The 25,888-nt window shown below is 48.5% G+C and overlaps 1 protein-coding gene across 1 annotated transcript in view; it reads right to left on the bottom strand.

Annotated features, from left to right (window-relative positions):
- The window catches only part of Adcy5 (adenylate cyclase 5), a 149,074-nt gene that overhangs the window by 54,994 nt on the left and 68,192 nt on the right, over positions 1-25,888 (bottom strand). Inside the window, exon 2 of the mRNA XM_021184630.3 lies at positions 171-320. Coding sequence (XP_021040289.1) covers positions 171-320 — 150 coding nt within the window. The remainder of the gene's footprint in view (positions 1-170; positions 321-25,888) is intronic.

Genomic DNA, 25,888 nt, shown 5'->3' with positions numbered 1-25,888 from the left:
GAACCACAGAGTTGGGCTCCCTGCAGGAAATTCTGCTAGGAGGAGGGACTGGGCAGAGGGATGAGCATGGCCTTGGGGGACAGGCAGGCAGATCACAAGCCAGCCGTTTGCTTGTGTGTCTGCAGCAGGCCTTGGCTGACATCCAGGCCTCCTGGCTGCTCTTCACTCACCTGTTGCTGGTTCTCCCGCTGGGAATGGAGCCGAGCCTGGATACACTCCCGGGTCTCCTGGAAGGCCTGTCTCTGGGAGACCTCAGCTGGGTAGTGAGTGCACACACCCACAATGTTGGTGCAGGAGAAGATGAGGACATTGGAGACAAGCTGCAGAGGGAGAAAACAAGACACTCAGGAACACAGACCGGACCAGGGTCAGGCAGGGTCCCCACTCTTTCTGGCCTCCCTGCTCCATGCTGACTGAGATGTGTGTGGGAAAGCATTCCCACCCTGCTGCTCAGCAGACCGAAGGCTAAGCGTCTTTGGAAAGAGTCCTTACTGAGAGACTAAGGTAAAACTTTACGATGCAATAGACCTCGCCCCTTCACCCCTCAAACGCAAGGAAATGCCACCCAACAAGCCCAGTGAGCTGAGGTTTCTCCAGGATGGACTTGGCGAGTGATGCTCCATGGATACTTAGATGCTGAACCTGGTCCTCCAACCCTTGCCCTGAGACACATAGAACAGAAGCCAGGAGAGAGGCTTAGGGGCTTGCTTAGGCCTGTGGGCTGTGAGGACTTTGAGTTCCTCCAGTTTCTCTCCTTAGCTTGTTACTCTCAACCCCAGAGAGCACTAGGCCCCTCCCTGCATCACTGGCCCCCAGTCCTGAGTGAGAAAGGTGCTTGTCCATGTGATTCTCAGTGTTACTCAGGGCTTCCCTCCTCCCAGCAACGGGTGAAACATAAGACTCCCACAGTCCTTTGGGGCTTCCATTGTCTCTGTCCTCGACTTAGATCTTAGGCCTAATAAAGGTTTCCCTTGCTACACTCTGAGGTCGTGTTAGCGTCACTCACAGCGTCCCCAGCCCAGTGAAGGCATGGAGGCCAGATGGGCTCATGCTGGCTATGGTGCCATCTGTCTCTAGAGATGTCCCAGAGAGTGTCTGCTCTGCTCTACAAAGCGAAGTTATCTCTCATCTTTCACAATCTGTCTTCCCCACAGCTAAAGATTGCTCTGGACCCCAAGGTACGGGCAGGCTCAGGTGACCTGTGGCCCCAACTTTGATGGCTAATGTTACCATTACCAACTTCCACCCAAATCCTATCAACCCCCGAATCTTGGCATTTTATATAAAGACACAACATTAGAAATCCATTTATTGAACGAAAATCCTGCTCCATGGCGGCTAGCAAGCCAACTAAAGAATGTTACATAGGGGATGTTCAAGTGCCCCTAGAATGTCTACTGTGGTGAGGTAAGGAGGTGACTAGGTCAAAAGAATGGATCCCTCATGGCTAAGCTTAATGCCTTAATGGGAAGAGATACTCACTTCTTCTCTTGCCTCTGCTCCCCATCAGATACAGACATGAGAACCCCAAAGAGGATGCTCACCAGAAAGCAGCCAGCACTTTAATCTCAGACTTCCAATCTTCAGAATGAGAGAAACAAATGTTTTTATAAGCTAACCCAGTCTATGGTACTCTGTTGTAGCAACTCAGACCATCTAAGATTAGGAGATGTGCGATCAAAAACTGAAGGAGAACCAGTAATACAAAGCAGGAACCACTGTACATCAAGCAACAAGGTGGAGGCGAAGGCCTAAGTGGAGGAGAGATGAGGAGGCCTCTGGACAGGTCAGGGTGCACTGAGCATTGAGAGATATGCAGTGAGGCCATCAGTCATGAGAGACATATGGTCCTTGAATAAATAACGCAGTTTTTCCAGAAATTCACAGAAGGAAAATAAGTAGCGCAGGTTGAGAAAGCCAAGCCTAACTCTGATACAGGGGGAAACCATTAGAGATTGTTGAATCGAAATCCAGGACAAGCACATGGCTTCCAAGACTCATAAGGGCAAATTCAAAGGGAATAGAAGGTAGGTTAGGACACAAGGCAAAATGTGAGTGAACAAAACCTGGCTGGGGCTGGGGCCAGGCAAGGTACAGAAGAACCCTAGGACAAGAAAGGAGAAAAGAGACCACAGCCTTCGGTATAATCAGGTCAGTGGCCACGAGCCAATACCCCAAGAGCAGGCTGCTGGGAAGTCACTGGGGCCACTAAGTGATAGGTCTGGAGATGTAGAGGTGAAGGCTGAAGGGTATGCTAGCTAGGGGACGTCTGAGAAAGGAAAGAGGAGGTGCTAGGTGGCAAAAGCAGAAGCAGCACAAAAGGACCTGGAGAAGATGTCATGCCAGCCACAGACAAATCAATGCATCATGACAACACAACCCGGGGGGAGTCATCCCAGCAATGGAGGCTGGTTTCCACTTCAAGCACCAAGCACTTCTCCATATTGACAGGTTAAAACAGAATAGCTACATGGCAGTACAGTAGTTACTGGAAAAAGCCTTTGACAAAATATAACATGCATTCATAACCTAAGGGGGAACCCCCCCCCCCACCAAACTAGGAATGGAATTAAAGTCAGTCTGGTCAGTGACACATGCAAGCACTTAGAGCTAACACCCTTTACTGGGGTCGGTGACACATACAAGCACTTACAGCTAACACCCTTTACTGGGACCAACGGATGTTCTCCCCATGGCTGTGGGAAAGTTAAGGATGGTCCTGCTCACGATTCCCATTTATTGCAGGGCTGGAGGTCCCAGACCATGCAAGAAGACAAGAAAAAGAAAGAAAGACATACAGATTGGAGCCAGAGGCAGCAGCATATGTGTGCCTGAAAGCCTAGCTATTCAAAAGACTGAGGCAGGAGATCAACAGAGTCCATGAGTTCAAGACCAACTAGGGCAACATAATAAGACCCAATGAAAAGGGGAAAGGAAAGAGGAAGGGAGGGAGGGAGTTTTCAGGGGGAAAAAAGCACAGCACTGTCTATTTGAAGTCAGTATAATTATCTATACAGAAAATTCTAATGAATCTAGGAAACATGACCAGAGTTAACATGCAAGCTTGTGCAAGTCTTGGCTCTAAGACTGACTCTTAAAAGCAACTGGTTTTTTTTTATACACAAGCAATGAAATATTGGAAGTAAAATTTGGTAAAGTTCCATTTACATAGCATTAGAACCATGAAAATGATATATACTATATATCTAATTAAGTTCATTTTCTACAGAACCCTGATGAAAGGAATACTAGAACTTATTTTTAGAATGGAGAGTTGTGTCTTGAATTAGAAAACAGAGATGTCAGTTGTTACCCCAAATAATCTTCACAAACAACATGGTCATGATCAAAGCAACAAGAACAGGCAAAATAACCCCGGGTTAGTTAAAGTATAAACTTCAAGATTTATTATAAGGGTTCAGTAATTTAGAAAGCACAGATCTATAGGTCAATAGGATAGAGTTTAAAATAAAATTATATATTAATAGTTGGTTGAGTTTTGACAAAATAAGCAATTAATTAAAGGAAGAAAGATGAGCCTTTTTCAACAAGCGAGGCTGTGACAGTTGTATACATACAACAGAATGGAACTTAGACCCTATATTACACTGTACATAAAGTTAAAACAAAGAGGAACAAAGATATAAATCTACGAGCTGTAACTATAAAACTCCTCCAAGAAAGCATATGAATGCATTGGTAAATCCTAGCTTTTTTTAAAAAAAAAATTTATTTGTTTAATGTATACAAGTATTTTGTCTGCATGTATGCCTGCACATGAGAAGAGGGCATGAGCCACCATGTGGTTGCTGGGAATTGAACTCAGGACCTCTGGAAGAGCAGCCAGTGCTCTTAACCACTGAGCCATCTCTCCAGCCCATATATACTAGCCTTAAATTTTTACACTTCTTTGTTCGATTTTAAGTATCTGTAGAGGTCAGAAAGCTAGAAAGGGCCCGTGATAAGGGGAAGGGGAAGAGGCCTCAAATCAGGAAGGGGCTAGAACCCAGGTGATTTGGCCTTAGGAGAGGAACACTGGAGATAGAAGGCTTAGTGGGGTGGGGGAGGGGAGTTAGAGAGAGAAAGGGGTGGAGAGTAGATTAACCAAAACTGAATATGTGCAAAAAGGCTAATGGAAGGAAACCTATTGCTTTGTAAGCTAATTAAGAAAAAACAAAAAACAAAAAACAAAAAAAACAAGGAGCTTGAACCGAGGTACCCTGCACGAGCAGACCATGATTTCCCAAGAAGACATGATTGTCAAATGAAAACTCTCAGCGATGGTGTGGCTATTGTTTTGTAAGTCATTGTCAGAGAGGTTCTCGAAACAGCACAGGCTACTGTCATTGCTCTTCAATGCCCATTATAACCCTCTTGCCAAAGGAAAACCCCATTTTGATTGAGGGACATAGAGAAATCAAGCTGACACACTGACTTAGAAACTTCCTCCTGACTGGTTCCTCGTCACAGTGCCAACAAGTGCTACAGAGTCTCTGGGGGAGGAAGGTGATCAATAAACACACCGGTGGTGAGTACTGCTTGCCCAATATTGACTTGCCACGCAAGATTGGCCTGAGTGCAGTAGCGGCTTAAATGTTATGGGGCAACCAACCACTGGGTTTGTGGACTGCACCACAGGAGGGAACTCGTGTCTAGTACTGTAAACCTGGTTAAAAACTCATGGCCCAGAAGTCATGGCCCTAGAGGGGAAACTCACTACTGTTGCTTCGCTAACTGAACGTGATGTCAAACTGCTTTCTGATTGTTTATATTGATACCCATTTGTTGGTGCTCTTGCCAACCTTGGTCAGAACAGTTTCCTTTCGCAGTGGAAAGCAGCCAACACAGACCCATGACTGGTCAAAGTGTTGAGAAGTGGGCTCAGTCCTAAATGGGATATTATCACCCTTCAACTCTAGCCCAGGCTCAGGACCATCAGGGAAGAAGGGGCGGATAGAATGTAAGAAGCAGGGGGTGTGGGGAGGGGAGAGCTGTCTTCTGAGTGTGACCAGCCATTGTTAGCAGCTACTGGTATCCGCATCACATCAAGCCAGACAGTGAGTGTAGCATGGATGTTGAAGAGCATGCATTGTCCAAGAATAAAGAATAAGCATTTCTGAGACAATATGAGGTAGTTTGAATGAGAGATGGTTCCCATAGGGTCCCCTATTTAAACACCTAGGACCAAGTGTGTTTGTGGAGGTGGAGCCTTGCTGGGGAAGTACACTGCTAGGGGCAAGCCTGGAGAGTTTTGTCTTGCTTCCCCCTCAGTTTGCTTTCTGTTTTATGTTTGTGGATAAAGATGTGATCCCCCAATTCCTGCTTCTGCTGTCACTCCTGTCACTTGTGTCCACACATGCTAACCTGCCAGGGTAGACTCATCCCTTTGGAACCATAAGCAGAAATATTTCTTCTATAAGTTTGTTTTTGGTCATGGTCTCACTATGTAATCCCGCTGACCTGGCCCTCACTATGCAGACCAATTGGACTCAAAATCATAGAAATCTGCCTGCTTCTGCCTCTCAAGAACTGAGGTAATACACCATTACATAAAGAATATTAATTTTAAAAAATCTTGAGCCGGGTGTGGTGGCACACGCCTTTAATCCCAGCACTCGGGAAGCAGAGGCAGGTGGATTTCTGAGTTCCAGGCCAGCCTGGTCTACAAAGTGAGTTCCAGGACAGCCAGGGCTACACAGAGAAACCCTGTCTCGAAAACAAACAAAAAACAAAAACAACCCCTCCCCCCAAAAGAATCTTCATGGCCTTGCATTTGGCAATGATTCCTTAGATGTTACATCAAAAATGCAAATGATCAAGGAAAAAGGCAAAAATGAATTTTGTTAAAATTAAGAACATCAGTGCTGGAGACATGGATCAGCGGTTAAGAGCACTGACTGCTCTTCCAGAGGTCCTGGGTTCAAGTCCCAGCAACTACATGGTGGCTCACAGCCATCTGTAATGGGATCTGATGCCCTCTTCTGGTGTGTCTGAAGACAGCTACAGTGTACTCATATAAATAAAATAAATACACTTTTTTAAAAAATTAAGAATACCTCTAAAAAAAAAAGCTATAGAAATGAAACGAGCCACAGAATGGGAAGAATATTTGCAAATGATATATTTGATTAAAATATTAAACTCAAAATCAATAAAGAAGTCTTGAAACTCAAGCATTAAATAAACAAATAGTTTACCTTTTTAAAAGAGCCAAAACAAACAAACAAAACCCCAACTAACTAAATGGCTTGTCCCCTAGGATAGGTGGATGACAAATGAGGACTTGCAAAGGCACTCTATCCACATCAGTGGCCATCAGAGAGATGCCAGCTTCAAAACCAATGAGCCACTGCTGTCACCATAAGGATGGTCAAAGCCACTGTAAGTTTAAAATGGAAAGAATGAAGAAAGCACTACTATACCAAAGACAGAGATGTCAGAGCCAGAAATCTTCCACCTTGATGTTGGGAATTATCTGGCCACTTCTGGAAATAGTTCTGCCATTTTGGGTAACGTTAAATGTGTAGTTGCCTTGTAACTCTGGAATCCCTGGGCCCCCACCACACCCCCTCTTAGGTGTCTATTCAAATGAGATGAGAAGATACCTTGATGCAGAGATGCTGCACTTGATTGTTCATGGACACCAATTCAGTCAGATGACAAGATACATTATTGCAATGATGCTACACTTCATTGTTCATGGACACCAACTCCATCAGAGAAAGGAATAAACCGCTGCTGTGCCCTGTATGGATCAACCCTGATACATCATGCTAAAGTGAAAGAGGCAGAGATGCCCAGATCTGGGGGCAGCCTGATTCTACAGATATGAAATTCTGGGAAATGGGACAGGACAACAAACAGATACATGTTTGCGTGGGGCAGGAGTGTGGTTAAGTGTTTACATAGGGCAGCAGGAGGAACTCACTTGGGGTGGTAAAACTGTTACTATCTCAGCTGTGTTGGTATCTCAACTGTGTTGGTGCATACACTTCTACATGTATCTGTTGAACCCATGACAGATGCGTTTTATTGTACATAAGTTATTTTTGTTAAAAAAAAAAAAAGAACACTAGATCATATCTAGATGAGAGAATATGAGGAGCTGGCCAGACAAAGAAAGGGTAGGTAGGTTTTTATCTTTCTGGGCCAGAAAGAGAGGCCACAGTAGATTTTTAAGACATGACTCCAAGGTAATTATCAGCAGGCTGGGGCTATAGTAAGTGGGTCCTAATCCCCAGGTCTCAATCCTGCTCTCTCCTGTTGTAATCTAGCCTTTCCTGCCATCCACAGGCCAATGGCAGCAGCCTGTGCAAATCCAGATAAAGCAGGAGTCGTAACCCAATAGGGTCCAAATGGCTTCGCTAAGCACTGTGCTTCATCTCTCATTCACTAAACACAAACTAGTGAGGACCAAGACAGTGCTGGGGTTTCAGGGTCAGGGATAAGATTATTGGGGGCTTGGGGGTGGTGGTGCAGCAAATGGAACTAAGAGAGAGACATTAAGCTTGCTTCACTCACTGCCTGCTCTCACTGTCTACCAAGAAGCAGGCTAGGGTGTGCACCAGGTCTTCATGGGTGCTAACCCTCTCTGCAGGTATTCTTCTTGGGTTATGACTAGAGGGGGGGGTACCAGTCAAACCCTCCTGGAGTTCTGCTTCCAGGCACCTGGGGAGCCTAGTGTACACATGATACTTTGGACACAAGGATGGTTCATGCAAATGCTGCCCAGCTCTGCTCCATTGACACCATGATCGATGAAGTCTATGGACTGAGCCTCTCCCCGTGTCTCCATGGAAGTGAACTAAATGCAAGGGCAGGCTCTGGCTTCTATAAAAGGCTTAATTGGTAAAGAGTCACAAGTGTTGTAAGGACTGCTGAGACTTTGAAATGACATGACTGTTGATCATCACCATGCTGACTTCAGGGGACATATTTAACTGCATGGGAAACATATGCATGCATGTGCACATGTGTATGTGTGAGCAGACAAGATCCTCATAGACACTACACCTAATGGAGTTAGGGGGTTCCGACAGAGTAGCAAAATCTCAGCTCTGCATCTGACCTGGCCTTTGCATTTCACACACGCTTTGCAGCTGGAATGGGTCGACAAGGCCCAGGGGGCCTAAGACCAACGAGGGCCACACCAGGAAGACCCTTACCACTGGAGGATTGTTTGGAATTCTGTCCTGTGGGGAGAGGCCTATGAATATTTAATAGTTTCCAAACATCCACACTTTGGAAACCCCATCTCTGGCTGCCCACAGGCTGTGGGTTTGGTTTGGGCCAAGGTGTGGATTACAGAGCTGGGTTTGTGCCCTGTCGCCTTGGCAGAAGACTGAAAGAAATCCCAGCAGCTGGCCTCAGACAGTGCAGTCTGTACTGAGGCTCTTTTCTCAGCACCACTGCAAAGGGCAGATGGCTGAGTGTAAGGAGAAATAACCAGGCACAGCAGAATGGAAGGAAAGAGGGACCCACGCAAGGAAAGACCCTGTCTGTGCACTTTTCTCTTCAACCTAGCTCCTGTTTCCAAGACTCAGCCATGTGATGGTTGTGATTGGTAGGTGGTAGTGATGATGGTGAAGGAGGAAGAGGTGGAGGAGCCGACGGCGATAGTGATGGTGATAGTGGTGGTGATGGAAGAGAAAGAGGTGGTTGTGGTGGTGATGGAGGAGGAGGGGGTTTTGGCAGTAATGGAGGTGGTAGTGCTGGTCAGATTGCTCCAGAGACTCAAATTTCACCATTTGGCAATTTAGGTCAGAAGGCAGGTTATTCTGTTATTTGAACCTCAGCCAGGCCTTTTCGGTATGAATCATTTTTAGCAGAAGTTGATCCCATGCAACATAAGATACTGTGCCTTGTTTTTCTGAAATTTAGGCTGAACAGAGGGACCCAGGTTTTACCTGATAATCCCAGCAGGAGCCTTTACTAGCCTTGCCTGTCACTCCCAGCCGTGGCTGCCCTGTCACCTACAAACCCTAACATGCAGGCTAGCCCCCAACATCACCTCACCTGTACTCTGCTGTAGTGACAGCTGAAGTGTCTCTGTTTGCTACAGCCAGAGACCTCCCCAACAAAATGCAAGCCAAAGAGCAAAGGTGCCATTTTCCATGCCCCACCCAAGCCACCAGAAACTAGGTGACCTCTGGACCCTGGGGCTGAGGGACGGTCTCCTGCTAAAGGGAAGGAGAGGGGATCTCCCATAGGTGTGTCCTCCCACCTCCGTCTATATGACAGTTACCATTCCTTCCTGTCGCCAGCCGTTGCCAGTTTACAAACACATAAAGCTAACAACCACATGAGTTCCAAATAAAAGGAGCTGACAAGCCTGCCAAAGCGTCTCTCTCCTACGCGGGCAATCCTTTGTCCCACACAGTAGTGGTGGGAAGCTCGGGGGACTGCAGTAGAATCCCATTAAGATTTCAAATCAAATAAAGGAAGGAAAAATCATCTTAAATTATAAGCTCAGGCAATCGACCAGCAAGGTTCCTTGGATACCGCACCATGTTCCACTAGGCACTCAATGCCTTTTAAGAATATTAACATAGTTTTAGACTTTTTGTTTTTAATACAATGGTGACATGTCTAAAAATCATCCCCTTGCAAAGAACAAAGGGGTGGTGGTGGTTTTGTCTTTGAGGCAGGGTCTATTTGGCTGGCCTTGAACTCGGAGACATCTACTTGCCTCTGCCTCCTAAAATCTGGGATTAATGGTGTGAGCTACCACACCACATCATCTGTGCTCAGGGGCTTTTGGAGTGAGCTCTTTTAATGTGCAGGCACACCAGGTGGTTGCACATTAGATATATAGCTGTATCCCTAGGCCTCTGGACCAAAGAGCAAGCCCACCTCTGCCAGCACTGACTCCTCTCCACTCCAGCTAGCGTGTTAGCATCCTTTCTACCCTGGGATTGTCACACTTACCTGTCAGCTCAAGAATCTCCTAAGAGCCAACATATCTCCTGAGGGGCTTCCAGCCTCTCTATGTAAAGACCCTGGAAGAATGCCCTTATACCCCTTATACCCCAGGACACTCAGAGGACTCCCCACAGGCAGAAAATGGAATCCCTGGCTCCTGCATTGCCGTTAACCACCTACAAGTCTCACTGTGGGTGTTCCTGTCTCATCACCTACCCCAGCCTATCAGTTACGTCCCTCTCTCTGGACAAACGTCACAGTACATGTTAATGCAATTATACAATGTTACTAAAATCGAAGCATGGGTTACTGGTAAGTTAGTAATTAACATCTCCTGGATACATTTTAGGAAGCGTCAGATCACCTCACAGCATGAGCAAGGTCTATCGCTGCTATCTTACAACAATGTTAGTGGAAAAAAAAGGAGCTGCAGAGATGGCTCGATGGTTAAAAGCATTTGTTGCTCTTCTAGAGGACCCTGGTTTGGTTCCCAGAACCCATGTGATGGCTCACAAGTATCCATTAACCCCATTAACAGGGGCTCCAACGCTGTCTTCTGACCTTCCCAGGCACCAGGGTAGACATACATGCATACAGGTAGACACACATACATGCAGGAGAAACACTCCTGCACACACACACACACACACACACACACACACACACACACACAAGTCTGAAATAATTTTAGGAGAAACAGACAGATCAAGAGGTGAAGAGAGAGACAGGCCTCACGGAATGATCTGAGGCAACAATTCCCAGGCTTAAAACACTTTCACATAAATGTTTCGTATGTCCTCTCAAATCCTGTAAGACAAACAAGCCAGGCTCCATCCTTGCCTTGCCATTGAGGAAGATGGAGGCTCTGCCTGAGGTAACAGACCAAAGCAGTGGCAGAGCCAAGATCACAACTTCATCATTCCAAGCCCAGAGCCAGTCCCACGCCACTACACTATGCTGTTATTTATCCCCAATTTAATTTAGGGGCAGTTTTGTTTTATTCTATTTAATAAAGAACACTCAACTTTCTCTCACCCTGTCATAGGTGCCCCAGGCTTTCTTCACAGACCCAGGTCACATAAAGAACTACTGATTAGGTGGGGGCTCCTCGCAGCCACTGCCAGATTGGGCGAGCATCCTTGGGGACCCTGCTGCCACATCGCTCTCCAAGGCACCCGCTGCTGCAAGTGAGAATGGCCACCACCTGTCTAATGAGGCCAAGCCTCGCTGTACCTGAGCTGCCCTTAGTTCTCAGTGTTGTGAAGATAGAATTCGGTTACCATGGAGTTCTCAAAATGTGCAATTCAGCACTTTAGTGCATTCACAGGCCACCTGCAACCTTCTCCCCTGAAATGCTGTGCCCATTAGAACCCTCCTTCCCTCCTTCCCTCACCCACCCCAGCCAGCTCCTTTCTGTCTCCACAGATTTCCCTATTATGGCCTTTTTATATACATGGAATCAGACATGTGAGGTAGCTTTCACTGCTGGCGCATCTCCCTTAGCATGGTATTTTCGAGACTAATCTGCATTATAATGGGTATCAGTGCTCTGTTTCTTAGGATGGCTAAATAGTAGAAGCATGGATCTACTACGTTTTATCATCCTCTATCAGCTATGGACTCCTGGGTAGCGACCACTCCCTTGATATCTTGAACAATACTGAAATGGCCAACGTTCATATGCAAATCCCTGCACCAGCTAGGTTCTGCTCTCAGTTCTTTCAGATACTAGCACAGGAGTAGTGTCTGGTAGTATGGTAATGGCATTTAATGTTTCTTTTTTCAGGGCCCCCATCAGAACTGGGTTCTAAAGTGGTTGCAACATTGTATAGTCTTAGGCAATGTAGGAGAGCCGGCTCACTTTCTTCACAAGTTTCTCCCCGCCCCTTGTTCACTGTCTGGTTGTCAGGTGTTTGGTTTTGTGTTTTATGACAGTCACATTAGTAGGATGACACTTTATCCTGCTGTGGTTTTGACTCCCTCAAATTTGTAAAGCAAATGGTGACAACAGGTGAGACTGTTTATCCTGTGCCCTGCACAGCTAGACAGTTTTAGGGTTTTTATCTCTTAGTTAATTGATTCCTGGGAACACCACAGACTTTGCATACGAATCCCATGGAGAAAGCATGGCTTCTGTTTAACAGCACTTACTTAGGCAGGACAGCCTTGTAATGAATTCGTCTACAGTTGATCACATGCCCTGAGATGAACCCTGAGCGCATCCCTTGGCCATCCAGCCCCAACCCTGCCAGACCCCAAAGCCAGTAAGTCAGTTATGTGGACATGACAGAGAGGACATGCGGCACACGTGTCTCAAGCTCCAGCCTCTACCATCAAGCTAATCTCCTAAATATTCAGTCAAGGATTGGGGCAACCAGATGAAACAATAATCCTTCATATGCCAAGAGATTTACAAACCCTCCAGAAACAGGTTAGGGGTTAACAATGAATCGGCAATATGGTGATGAAATCTTCCAAAGGAAAACTGCCCAGCAGTGGTGGCGCACGCCTTTAGTCCCAGCACTCGGAGGCAGAGGCAGGCGGATTTCTGAGTTCGAGGCCAGCCTGGGCTACAGAGTGAGTTCCAGGACAGCCAGGGCTATACAGAGAAACCCTGTTGGGGACACCCCCCCCCCCCCAAAAGGTGAACTTTTGTAGCTTTTTTGACTATAAAAATACTAAGTTTTTTTCTTTTCTTTTCATGGTAATATCAATGAGAATACAATAGAATAGGTCTCCATGACCCCTTCCTTCACCCCACCCTCACCCCCTACCCCCCAATCTTAGCTGTGGCAGCACAAACCAGTAAAACCTTTCAGGAAAGCAGTTTAATGAAGAACATTTGAAGAACCTTAAAAATGTTCAAGCCCCTTGTCTGGCAGTCCTGACAAGGGCAGCTGTGCCACAGTCTGGGCAGCTCTCCCTCCACTGTCCCCTTAAAGAGCAGCAAGCAGCTAGACACTGCACAACTAAGGATCAGCTAATAAATACAGTTCAACTGCGTGGAATGCCCCAGTCTCCATGATGTCTCAGTTTAAGGAAATTTAGCAACATAGATGATGTTTCCAAATGTAAAATCAAGCGAGGGAAAAAGAGAGTGCAGTAGTATACAGCGTGAACAGCAGCTTTCCAAACGCATACACTTAAAACATTAACACTAGAACAATGCCTCTTCATGGCGAGATCGTAAGCTTCTCCTCATTGGACCACTGGGTACTTTCTATCAGAGGTTGTTCTTTAAGGAGAGTCAGACAAACACATAGACAGCAGGGGAACGTTCTTGCTCTTTATGATGAGTGAGGCAGGCTGAAGAAAACAATCCTCCCGGTGGCAGAGAGGAGGCGAGAACACAGACTTTCACAAAGCCAGGCAGAGCAAGCCAGAGGGGAGAGGAACACCAGGCCAGAAAAGGCGTTCCCAGCTGGGCAGAGTCCGTGAGGAGGGCCACACGGAGGAATGCTAAAGGACAGGCCTGCATCGGAGCCTCGGAGGGAAAAGTCAAGGCTACATGCATATGCCAGGGAGACCACTCGAGCAGGGAGAGAGAAAGCAAAAATACAGCTGAGCAGAGAGCCTGTAGCTCCAGATAGCCAAAGGTTGACACTGCAGCACCAGTTGATAGTCTGTGTCGGGGGAAGAAGCTGACACATGACGCCAGAGGTCAAAGTCGTAAAGATTCTACTTTCCCCCAAAACATAAAAGTGTACTGAATTTTCAAAGTATAAGATGTGCGTTCATCATAGAAAATGCCGATACCACAGGAAAATATCAACCTCCACTCAAAGATGACTGGCATTAACATTTCCTTTCACTCTCCTTTCTGGCCTTTCCTTTCTGTCAATGCTTTCTGCTTTGCTTTCATGGGCTGTGATCCTGCTGCTGACATCATTTGGAATCCTGCTTTCTTCAGTTTATATTGCAGAAGCAGCACACTCCTTCTACTACCCCAGCTTCGAGCATCGCCAGTGTTCGCCAGGGCAGTGTGACCCAAGCTGCACATTAGGGAGAGAAATTTGTCAGCAGGAGGAGCAGAGAAAAGAAGATGCTCAAGGAAGAGAGGCCAAAACAAGCTAAAGAAATGGCACAGGCAAGGGACGGAGCCACACTCACTGGCAGAGTGTCTACCAGTGGACTCTGGGTTCAACCCCCAGTAGTGCAGAAACTGGGTGTGGCCGCTCAAGCCTGTAACCCCAGTGCCCGGAGGCAGAGGAAGGATGAGCAGACATTCAAGGCCATCTTTGACTACATAGTGAGTTCCAGGCTAGAGGGGCCTGAGTTGGGAGCTGATGTCTCCAGGGAAAGGAGGGCTTTGGCTTATATCTATTCAGGGAGGGGATGGTTTGGAGTCAATGAAACATTGATTTGAAAAAGAAAAAAAAAAGAGGTGTATTGGGGCTGGAGAGATAACTCAGAGGCTAAAAGGACTCAAGTTCAAATCCCAGCACCCACATGAAGTTTCATGACATTCTGGGATCCACTGCCTTCTTCTAGCCTCCAAGGGCATTGAATGCATGTGGTGCACAGATAAACTAAACACATGCCAAACACACCATACACATAACACAAAAACAAACAAACAAACAAACAAACATTAAAGAAAAAAAGATCAGGTACAATAGAAGCCAAAGGGAGAAATTCAATGGAGGGTAGGAGAGCCAGAATCAGGTGCTGTGAGAGATGTTGACCTCTGTGCCCACAGGTGACCTCACAGAAAGATCATGTAGAAGAGAGGGCAGCCTTGGGGGCTCAGCAGAGGTCCAGAGTGAAGGCCACTATCTCAGGGTCTTCGGGACTTGAGAGTCATGGCTAAGAATAGCCATGGCATGGAGAGAGGGAGAGGGGAGAGCAATGAGGAGAGCGAGGCCCTCACAGGGTCGCGCCATCCACCACTGTAACCACATGTAGCCATGGGCACTTGGAATTTCTTGTACCTCTGGGTATTTTGTTGTTGCATTTTTTTCCTCTTCTTTAGCTGATGGGAAAGCTAACACTGTGCATGTGGCCTTCCTTATGTTCCTGTTGGATGGCACTGTTACTGAACAAAGAGAAAGCCGGGGCCGGGGGGGGGGGGGGACAGAGCATAAGCTGACTTGCAGAATAGTAGGACTGGTGGTCCACTGTCGGGACAGAGTGGCCTGCCTCTCTCTATCCTTAGGGATCATTTCTGAAGGTCCAGATCCAGCTGTCTGGTTCTGAGCAGTCTTCAGAGAGCAATGTTAATGGCAGCCTCTCTTTGCAGCTCCCAGAGCAGCAAGTGAGGTGGCAGAAAGAGGAACTGGTGGTTAGGGCGTGGCTAATGGTTGAAGTTAGACCTAAGGTCTAACCTCATCAGGTGGGGACACACATGTGATGACAGAAGTCTCCAGGTTTATGTAGATACATTACCAAGCTAGATATCAACTTCTCTAGCATGCTGCAAAATGGGAGAGTTTCTGGAGGTGCCTGAATTTAAACTCATGGCAGGGAAGAGGCACCTCTGTGAGCAGTGAAGTCTCCTGAGGCCACTGTGTCTAAGCTTGGATCTGAAAACAATGAACACTGTAGCTCTGGGCAAGTCCCTTTCCATTGTAAATGTCAGCTTCCATGCATATATAGAAAGGAAAAGTGGAGGATCAGCCAAGGCCTTTGCCCCCTGAAAAAGTCCACCTGGGCCTCCGACCACCTACGAAGGGCACTTTACAGTCTTATCAGTATAAAATACAAGTAAGATGCTACTTATAGGATCCTCTGAAACCCCTAGTTTATCCCTGACGGCTGGCTCCCCAGGGCACCACTGCCTTGTAGCATACTGCACAGCCCACACCCACCTGGCCCATCCTGCATCTGTGGGGAATCCCAGAGGAAGCCAGAGTCCTTCAGAACCGATGCCACGCCAAGGCTCCACCTCACCACCCCGACGACATTGTGGGAACCATGAAGACGGGGCAGTGTAGAAAAGCAAAGACATTCCCACATTAGATAGGGTTTGAGGAAGGCGGCATATGAATGAGAAGAGGCTCAGGGGCTGAGAGGCGCCTTGGAAACGCGGCACAGTGGCCTCACCCACCCACCAATGACTACTGCAGCTCCCTGACCTCTGGCAGAAGGAAGAGTTTGCTCTGTGGCCTGGCAAGAAGGTTTGTGGGAGAGAAGTTTATTTATAATCCAAGTGCAATAAAGTTTCTCTCTTCCAAAAAATCTCAACTTGGAGAACAATTATCCTCTCCCAGGCTCGGCTTCCTCCTCCTGCTTCCACCGAGTCAGACAAGCGCTCATTGTTCTGCATGAGCACTGGTGACAGCTGAGGGGGATGGGGGTGGTGGGGGTGGAGGGAAAGGGTTCAGGGGAGAGAAATGCTGCCCCACCTAAACGCCAACTTCCTGCTTCTACCCTACAGGTGAAGGGCAGCACTTCCAAGCTTTCCCATGCACCCCTAACTTTTTGCCCACCCCAGCCACCTATAGCCCTTCCTATCTCCTCACCTCCAGGGATGGCAAAATATGTTTTCTCATACAGCTCAAGCTAGCTTCAAACTTATTATGTAGCAAAAGACGAATTACTGATTTCCCTTGTCTCTCCCTCCAAGGGCTGGGATGACGGACATGCATCATTACCCAGAGGCTGTGTAGGCACTGGAGATGCAACCCAGGGCTTCCTGAACTCTAGATAAGGATTCAACCAACTGAGCTATATGCCCAGCCATGGCCAGTCAAAATGTGGGAAGGCTTAAAAGAAAACCACTACAGAGAAAGGGAAACTTCCAGCCAGCCATTCCCATCCAACTGCAAATGGAGGACAGACTGAGGACAGTTTCAGTGAGGGCTGTCCTGGATGAAGTCCACTGCCTCATGGACAAAGGGGCGCCTGGTGTTTCTCATACTAGGCCGTATCGCCAGCTCTGCCAGGTGCTTCAGCAGGGAATTTTGGGTTCTGAGAGTGCCCGAGGCGAGGAGACAAAATGGATGGGATGCTATGTTGAGAGCCAGGACATGCCAAGTCCAGCCTTGTGACTTGGGAAAGGCATGAAGCCTCCTAGAAGCCACGTAGTCTGCATTCATCTCTACGGTGGTACTGATGACTCCTGTAACAAGACATTGTGTACAGGTGTCAGGGGTGCGACACAGCATGGGTTGGGGCTAGCAGTGCTCCTAGTGAATGGCCCAGTGAGGAATGGCTGAAGATACCACAGGGTCTGGCTTGGCTTCTTTCTGTACTAACCCATCATGTCTCCATCATTCACAACAGAGGTGAACACACAGCGGGTACCAGCAAACCTTTGTCTGCTAAGCCAATCAGTGAAATGGGAATTGAAGGCTAACGGATCCTTATGAGGTCTCAGGTATCCCAGCTTACCCATGAAGAACATCCCAGACCTGCAGTCAGTGTTGCCTGACCCTGATGGTGACATGGGGGCCCAGAGGGGTTTCCACCTGTGTCAAAACCAAGCAAAAGTTGCTCAAATGTAAATAGTACATACTATGGCCACTAAGGGCTGGAGAAGAAATCTCCATCATCAGAGAGATGAGCCCTAAGACCTGTCTGTATGCCCCTTGAGTGGGAGGATAGCTCTGCAGCATCATGAAAAGGCTTGGGAATAGCAAATGTTCTGATCTGGATTACAGACTGTCTGCTATCTCTCTCCCTCCCTGCCCCACCCCAGGACTGGCTGGTGTGGCCAGATCCTCCCCTCTCTAGGCCTCAGGAGGTTCCTTCTTATGAAAAGCAGGAAGAACACAGCACATGGGTTTCAGCTGTTCCTGGAGGACACCGACATCCTGGGTCTGTGGGACTCCTCATCGTGATGATTCAGCTTCTCTAAGCAAACCCACGGGGCTCTGCCCTGTCTCTGGCAGCTGTGCTGCCAACAGGATGCAGGCAGGTGAACGGGTCCCGTGCCGAGGCTACAGGAGCACCCTTGGCCTGCTGCGTGATGCAGGAGGAATCAGACTCCCTTGAGGCCAATGACCTCCTGGCCTGGGAGCAGAGGGCCACTGTTAAACCGCATCATTCCTGATGGAAACCTGGAGAAAGCATCCAGGGACAAGAGTGTGGTTAACGCTCCCCTATACACTGCCTGTCTTTCCTGCTCCCTCCGCTCCAGAAGATCGTCTCAAGGTCTCTGGAGGTCTGCTTCATGGACCATAATCACAACACCACTTCTTTAGGTAGAGAATTTAGAACCTTCTTGTTTAAAAATAATAAACTTGCTTAAAGGCTGTGACAGAGAATGGTAGTTTGTCCAACTCAATTTATTGTCCCTTCTTTCCAAAACAGTACACACTTGCCAAGTGTGACTCAGCGAGACAACGCTGCCTAGTCCGGCCTGGCGGCTAGGTGTGGCCATGTGATGGTGTTCAGGCAGGGGTGTGAACAGAAGTGACACGGGAAGCTTCCACATCACCGCTCATTCCAACCTCGCACAGGCCCCACCCAGTCTGTCCCAGCAACCCCCAACTGCCATTTTCTTCTAGACTGGAACACAGATAGTCTCTGACCTAGCTTTGACCGGGATGAAGGTGGGGTTGGGGGGGATAAAGAAAATGGACTCAGGTAGCATAGCAGGGCAATGAAGGAAGGAGAGAGTTACTAACCTGGACCAGCCACATGGGGACTATCGCACAGAAGATATGAACTCCTTCTGAAAGCCACCCTACCCTACCCCGTGACTGTGACAGCATCTCAGCCTTGCCCCTCACTGGCAAGCTGTAAGCAGAGAGGTTTCCAGAACTCGGTCTGCAGGTGGCAGCCTCCCCTCCCCTAGTCCCACTTCGTCTTCCTTCTCCTTTCTTCTCCTTTCTGTGCACAGCACACAAAGCCGGAGGAAACAGGCGTGGCTGGGGATGTGAAGACTCGAAAGTCTCTCCAGACACAGCCGAAGGCTTCTGGGCAGTAGTCCTGACAAGAGCTGGGACCAAGCCCAGACACAAAGCAGACATGGAGTTCATGAAGGAAGGAAGCGCACGGTGGCTGAATGCTGCAGGTGGGGAGACGGGGCCCTGAGGAAAGAGGACATGGGCTCTGCAGAATATCAAGGAGACGAAGCACGGTGTGAGAACAAACAGAACTCGGGCCTCAGAGAACCCAAAGTTTAGGTAGGATCTTCAGTACTTCATGTGATGGCTCTGAGTAACTTGGACTTGAATTCCTCACCTACAAGACAAGGACGGTGCGAGCTACTTCTTGGGGACCGTGAAGACTCAATAAAGCGATCATCTAAAAGGTTGAAGAAACAATTCTTCCACTGCCTGTCCGGGCTTAGATGGACGGGGAAAGCAAGATTGGGGAGCCCCCAACTCACACACACAGTGCCAACCCCCTGCAGCCAGGGGAGGGCATCAGGCTCAAAGCTGGGTGCTTCATTAGAGGATATCCCAGGAAAGTGACCCATACCCAGACACACACCCTGAGCCAAGCTGCATTCCGACCCTACTCACAGACACTACCCATAGACGCTTTTCTCTCCCGGGCTTGGAGGACTGGGCAAGAGCTGGAGTTAACACCAACTCCGTGCCCTTTGTGGGTAATATTCTGGGCTATCCCATGAAGGATTCCAGACATGGGACCACCCACCTGAAGACAAAGGTCCCCTTTCTCTGTTCAGTGGCCTCTTGAGACCCTGGCTAGGACTGACAAGACAACAACTGAGGCTGAATGTTCCTTACCTAAAGGTAGGGGAATGGAAGTCTTTGCCTTGGGTAAGAGCCAAGCTCCAGCCTTCTCTGGAGGCTATCAGCAAGCACAGGCTAATCTGGACCAACTCAGAAACCATCCTGGACTAACGGATCTCCGTACTGCCAAGGGCAGGGAAGCAGGAGCTAGCCAAGGGCCTCACTGCTGACTTCAAGGATGACTCTCATATAGGCTCCTCATGGGGCTGAGGACTGAGTGAGGGGTCCTTAGCAGGCAGGGCCAAAGTCCCTGAGGACTTTGTAGTGAGAAGGGAAGTGGGCTGTGGCCCTGCCCATCAAGTCTCCAGGTCTCCTGGGCTTCTTCCTCCTTCATATCTACAGCCCCCAAAAATCTAAAACAAGCCACCAGATGATCTGGGAGAAGATGCTTTATCTGTCCCAGGTGAAGCGGGCACTTGCCTTCTGTTGGCCATGCCACAGAACCTGGGCTCCTTGACCCCTCAGCCATGAAGGTCATCTGCATGCTGGCTGTCTCTCGTCCATGAGTCTCTGCCTGCTCCTGAAAGTTGAGCTTCAGTACTAGCCTGCCTAATGCCTCTTCTTACATCTCAGTTCACCCTCATGTGTCCAGACAGAGAGCTCTGCAGCCCGAGAAACCCACCCCAGCTGTTGTGGGTTTCCACCAGAGAAGACAGCTCAGACATAGGTTTAAGCCAATAGAAAGTCTTTATTAGCAAGCCAGTGACTGCTATGGGTGTTTGGGATAGCCCTGAGCCTTGCTCAGGGCAAGCTGTTAAGCACAAAAACCACATTCTGAGTTGACATACTTCAATTAACAAGAACAGTGAGCCAAAAGTGGAACTACAGAAGCCAGAATTCTATGAACTTTGACAGGTTAGTCCTTTGTTTTCGTCTTGGCAGGTGGTACTGTCTATGTGCTGAGTCTTACAGCCTAAATGGTATTTCCATCATGGAGTCAGTCATGCTAATATCTGGGACTATGTCAACCCTAGCCATCCTTTATCCTCTGCTCTGCTGAGGTTTTAAAAGCAGCACGCACACCCCAGTGTGCAGGAAATAACACATCAATGCCCCATGGGGACGTGATAGGGTCCAAGATATAAAACGGACCCTAAACTCTTGTGTTGAAGGTTAGGTATGGCAGTGCTGTTGACAGGCAATTAGACCGTGATGGCACTAACTTCATCAATGGATCAGGCATTTATGAGTTGGTTAGTAGCTATTGATGAGTTTCTGATCCGGGTCTCCAGAAGAAGAGGATGGTCAGAGAAAGCAGGTCATTGGAGCATGCCTCTAAAGGGTGTATCTTGTCCCCGCCCCTTTCTACGTGGCCTCCCCTTTCCTTCCTAGATGGACACCAGCATGTCTCTCCTGTGCCTTTCTGCCATGACTTATCTCATGGGCCTAGAGGCAAAGCTATCCAAGGACTGAAACAAAGAGTCAATCCATATGTGTGCTTCCTTACATATTTTCTTCTGTAATTTTCCTTCTCTCTGTAGGTCTTCCTCAGGTATTTTGTCAGTGATGAAAAGTTGACCAACAGAAGCAGATTAGCTATTAGGGCCTCATGCTATGTGCACCTGGGTGAGGAGAGAACGGTGTGCTTCTGTCTCTGTGAAAGAACAAACTAGAGTTCCTTGAACGGCTCAGATAGGAGTGGAAAGGGCCCTGACTCCTCCAAACCCACATCACATGCTCTCTGTATGCACATCTTCAGGGACGAGAACATGAGGACCTTGTGGGGACAAAGGTGAGTCTGGCACCCTGCAACCACCACCACTATGTCCCCATACCCAGGGCACATAAGCCTGCTGGGATAGAGGATGGGATGAAGCCATCTCTGGAAGTCTGGGCCCACAGAAGTGCCATGAAAAGGAAAGTGAATGGAGGCTTCCCTGATAAATGAGCACTGGTGAGTCTGGGGATGTGTCAGCCAGGTTCTCTTAAGGGGACCACGTGCACGAAGGCAACAGAGTCTGCAAAGCTGCCTTTGAACCTGGGTTGCCTTGGCACTGACAAGCAGAGGGAAAGACAGAGAGGCTTCGAGTCCTCTGCAGTGAGGAACTCTCTAGAAGCTATTCAACTTTCACTGGTGCTGTTCCAAAAGCCAGAACAGGATTAAGAAGATGACAGTCTGGAGAGAGACAAAGTCCTATTAGCTGCAGGGTCTCACAAAAATGCCCACGACTCCCCACCTCTCAACCCCATCCCTGGAGGTGCTAGAGATCTGACTCCTTTGACAGAGGAGTGAGCCAGGTCCCTGTTGGGAGCCAGCTCATGTCGCTTAAATAGGTTATCCTTGCCAGAGCATAATCCCTGCAGCGCTCAGATAAGTCCCAGCTCCCATCACTGACACCTGCTGAACTGCAGACGAAGGCCAAGAGGCCAGGAGACCCCGGGTGGCAGAGGAGCAGGCCATCCCATTTCTTCCACGAGTTCTCTTGGACACCTTAGCATAAATCTCTTGACTTTTTTGGTTCCTATAAATTCAGGGCAAGTTTCCTAGTATTTGATTTCTATTTCTCGGCTGGTTATGCCTGGCCTGCTACTAATGCTGTATATTAAGGAGGCCCAGTCAGTGTGTGACTAGCATGGTGGGACATAGCCCTGCCTTCAGAGAACTGATAACTAAGGTAGAAAACAAGCAAGCAAACAAAAAACCAAGAGAGAATGCACAGGCCGATCTGGGAGATCAACACTGGGTTAAGACTCAAATGTCTGTTTGAGTCGCAGAGGTCAGGACAGACATCAAGGAGAAGGCAGAGGTTTGGCTGGGAGCAGGAAATTATCTGCATGAGGTAAAATTTTCAGATAAAACAACTGTCCCCAAAAGTCAAAAGTACAGCTGGGTCAGAAAAGAGGCCACCAGAGGGGCCTGGAGAGATTGTTCAGTGGGTAGGGCATCTGTCGCTCTCACAGAGCATTTGGGTTTAGTTCCCAACACTTAGATGGTGGCTCACAACCATCTGTGACTCAGTTCCAGGGAATCCTGTGCCCTCTTCTGACTTCTGTGGGCACCAGATAAACATACGGACATGCAGGCAAAATGCTCACATACATAACATAAACTGAACACAGCCAAAAAATTAAAAGCGGCTACCACAGCAATGGTAACAGAGGACAACAGGTAACCAGGCTGTGTCACTCAGATGGTCCAGAAGGTGAGCTCTTGTCTGCCAGATGAGAAGCTTGGCTTGGTCACAAGGCAGTTAGCAGTCACTGCAGGCTGGCAAGATAGAAAGGAATGTCACGGTGACAGTGAGGCTGGCCGTTGTCCACTGACTGCTTACCGGGTGCAGGTATAGCTGCATCTAACACTCAAGATAACACTAAAAGCTGGGTGCAGTTACAAGTCCCATGCTATACACAAGGAAAGTGAGTACCAAGAGGCTGAGGCCACAGAGCTGGGGAGTGATGGAGCTGGAACCCGAACCAGGGCTCGCTGATTCAGAAACCCATGCTCTCAACCACTAGGCTACCTTTCCCCTCCCTGATTCCAAGGAGGATCATTTGCCTGCAGTTGCAAGGAGAGATGCCTGTTAGGAACTGAGTCTGGGCTCATGACTAGATGTACGAGGGACATGGGGCTGCAAAGGAGGCATGCGTCCAAGGATTCTAGGAGGGATATACTGACATGATTCAGAATGGTCTTTCCCCACAAGTCCAGGGAGGCATGAATGCACAGAGGCCTCTTGACAATGAGGAGTGGAGAAGAGCACAGACCACAGAGGAGGCAACGAACTCGGAATGACCAGCAGAGTGTCCATACCACAGACCCTGGGATGTCTTTCCTAGTCAGTCTCTTCAGCATCCCCAGCTCTTCAGCATCCCCAGCTCCTCCCTGAACGTGAGCCTTCCCAGATCACCCTCAAGGGAAGGAAGCTCCCATCTACTTTTTCCCCTTCCAGGGCCCCATCTTCCAATAACACCCTACTATGGTCCCTTCCAAGTTCAGGTTGTGGTCTGAGGGGAAATAGATGGGCCTGCTTAGTATCTGTCATCGAGTCTATATCTGCCTCGGAGTCCAGAGCGGGGGACTTATTTATCAAGTCTGTGCATGCGAAAGCCTGCGAGCGCGTGTCAAGAACCTAAAGCTATAAACAGCTCTGCCCCTGGAAAGGAAACACAGCGCCATTTGTCCTTGGGGGACGACACACAGAGGGAAACCAGGCACAGACTTTTCCCATGTCCTTCAGCCAATAACCTCAGCTACAGGAACTCGCAGCACGGCTGCTTTCCTGAGGACACACTGAACCCCAGTAGTCATCAAACCATCACCTCAACAGCCCAGCCTATCGAAACTTGGGGCTCAGCAACCCTTCTGCAAAAGGCAACCCAGTTCCCAGTTCCCTGAGCAACCTGAAGATGAAGAGGCAGTATAACTCAGTCAGAAGATGACATTATCTTATTTCTTCGAAAAGAATGTCTGTGCCATGGTTCACCTCTCCCCACCCTCGAAAGCTTACGCTGGGAAGTTGAGTTCTTCAGGACAGCAGTGTCCTGGCAGGCTGGTTTTATTCCACAGAATTTCCTAGGGGGCAACTGTTTTCTCTGCATGCATGGGTCCTGAGATGCAGGACAGAGCAGTTGCATGGCCAGGCGGCAACTGGAAGGCAGAGCGAAGTGTCCATGAAGATGCCAGGAGCAAAGGGATTGCTGGGTTTACCCCTCCACATTAATATGCCCATCCTCACAATTCCTCAAGCATTCAATATGAGGCAGTCTGGCACACAGTCCCTGCAACCCAGGCTCCATGAAGCCCTCAGAGTGGCGACAGGAGTCACGGCGGTGAGAGTGACGTGGGACTAAGAGCTCAGTTCTTTCATGGCTGTGTGGAGCTTGTGAGCAGCAGACCAGAAGGCCACCATCTGCCTGCTCTCCTGGGCAAGAGGCCAGGTGGTGGGGCTTGGGGAAGCTCTAGGTCTCCTTGATAGTTCTGCTATTTCAACAGGGGAGGGATTCAGGGTGTCCTGACTTTGAGCCCTACAGTAATGAAGAACAAGAAAATGCAAACAACTGCCTGAGGTGGTCACACAGGAGCTGAGATGCTACCTGGGTGAGCTCTTAGACCTAAGTTTCTCAAGAAAATTCAAATTTTCTTTTGTAGATGTGAATTCTTCCTGCCTGAGGTTCGGGATCTGTGTCCAAGGTAGCCTTAGAAGGAGGTATATCCCATTGGGTGGGATGCTAAAATAAATACTTACAGACCCCTCTACCTCAGCCCTGGGAGTCCCAGAAGATCAACAGGTCAGTAAGAGAATGGGGCCAGAGAAGAGAAGTCAGGGTTGGCAAGAAGGAAGGAAGGACCAGCCTTCTTCAAAGAAGGCGCAGGAAGAATGGTTTCATTGAAATCTTCCCAAAGCCTAATTTTAGACTAAGTTCCTCTCTCCACTAGCACTCTTCCCAGAAGTAGGCTCTGTATCCGGTGACTTTCCGTCATTCCCAGGTGAAGCTGCCTTCTCTGGAGTTTCAGGCACGGGAGGGACAACTTCTGCTCTGTACGGAGGCAGACAAAGAGCCACACCCCAGGTAAGGAGGAGTCCAGGTAGGCAGCCATCTCTTCCCCGCTCACGTGTTCACCACCCACTGATATATGCAATGATGAGACCTAAGCTCAACAGCCAAGACAGCCATCTCAAAGCAAACCAGATCCTGTATGATGCAGCCTCTCCTGCTTCAAGCCCCGCTAACTTCCCAGACTTAGGGCGATGAACCCCATCTCCTCCACTCAGCTGTTTCTGTTTGTACACTGGAGTCATGGGCTTCCCTGCTTCCCTACCCTGTCTCACCCTGCCTCTTGCTAACACCACTGGCTTCAGAATAACCAAGAACCCCCACCGTACCTTCTCTCTAGTTGCCTCCTCTTCCTGCAGCCCAACACTCAACTTCTGACACACCCCTAACACCCACTGCAGACTTCAGTTGAATGTTGCGCACGGCCAGGCCATTTACTATGACCTGCCTGACCTCTCTGCAGTCATAACTTCCGTGCTGACTGCACACTGCATACAGACCGGACCCTACCAAAGCCATCAGTACTCAGCACGCCGTCTGGCATGTGCTAAAGGCTTACAAAACACCATGGGAGCATGTGGATGAGTGATGGAAGGATGGAACAGACAAGGGAATCAATCTCTTAACTTCTGGGCAGTCTCCAAAGCTATTCATGGCTTTAAGTGGGAACACTCAAGCAAAGCTTTGGAACAAAGCTATAAAACAGCTCACTGCCCCACGATGGGGGATATTTTCCAAGACCCCTATGAAGCCTGAAACCCTGGACCAGGTTTCTAACTGTGAATTCTATGTTTGGTTGTATACACATCCTATGATCAAGTTCC

Source organism: Mus caroli, unplaced genomic scaffold (genome assembly GCF_978045245.1).
Source record: "Mus caroli unplaced genomic scaffold, Mus_caroli_1 scaffold_17, whole genome shotgun sequence".
NCBI lineage: Eukaryota > Metazoa > Chordata > Mammalia > Rodentia > Muridae > Mus > Mus caroli.
Note: the sequence above shows the minus strand (reverse complement) of the source record. Positions and strands in the feature narration are given on the sequence as shown.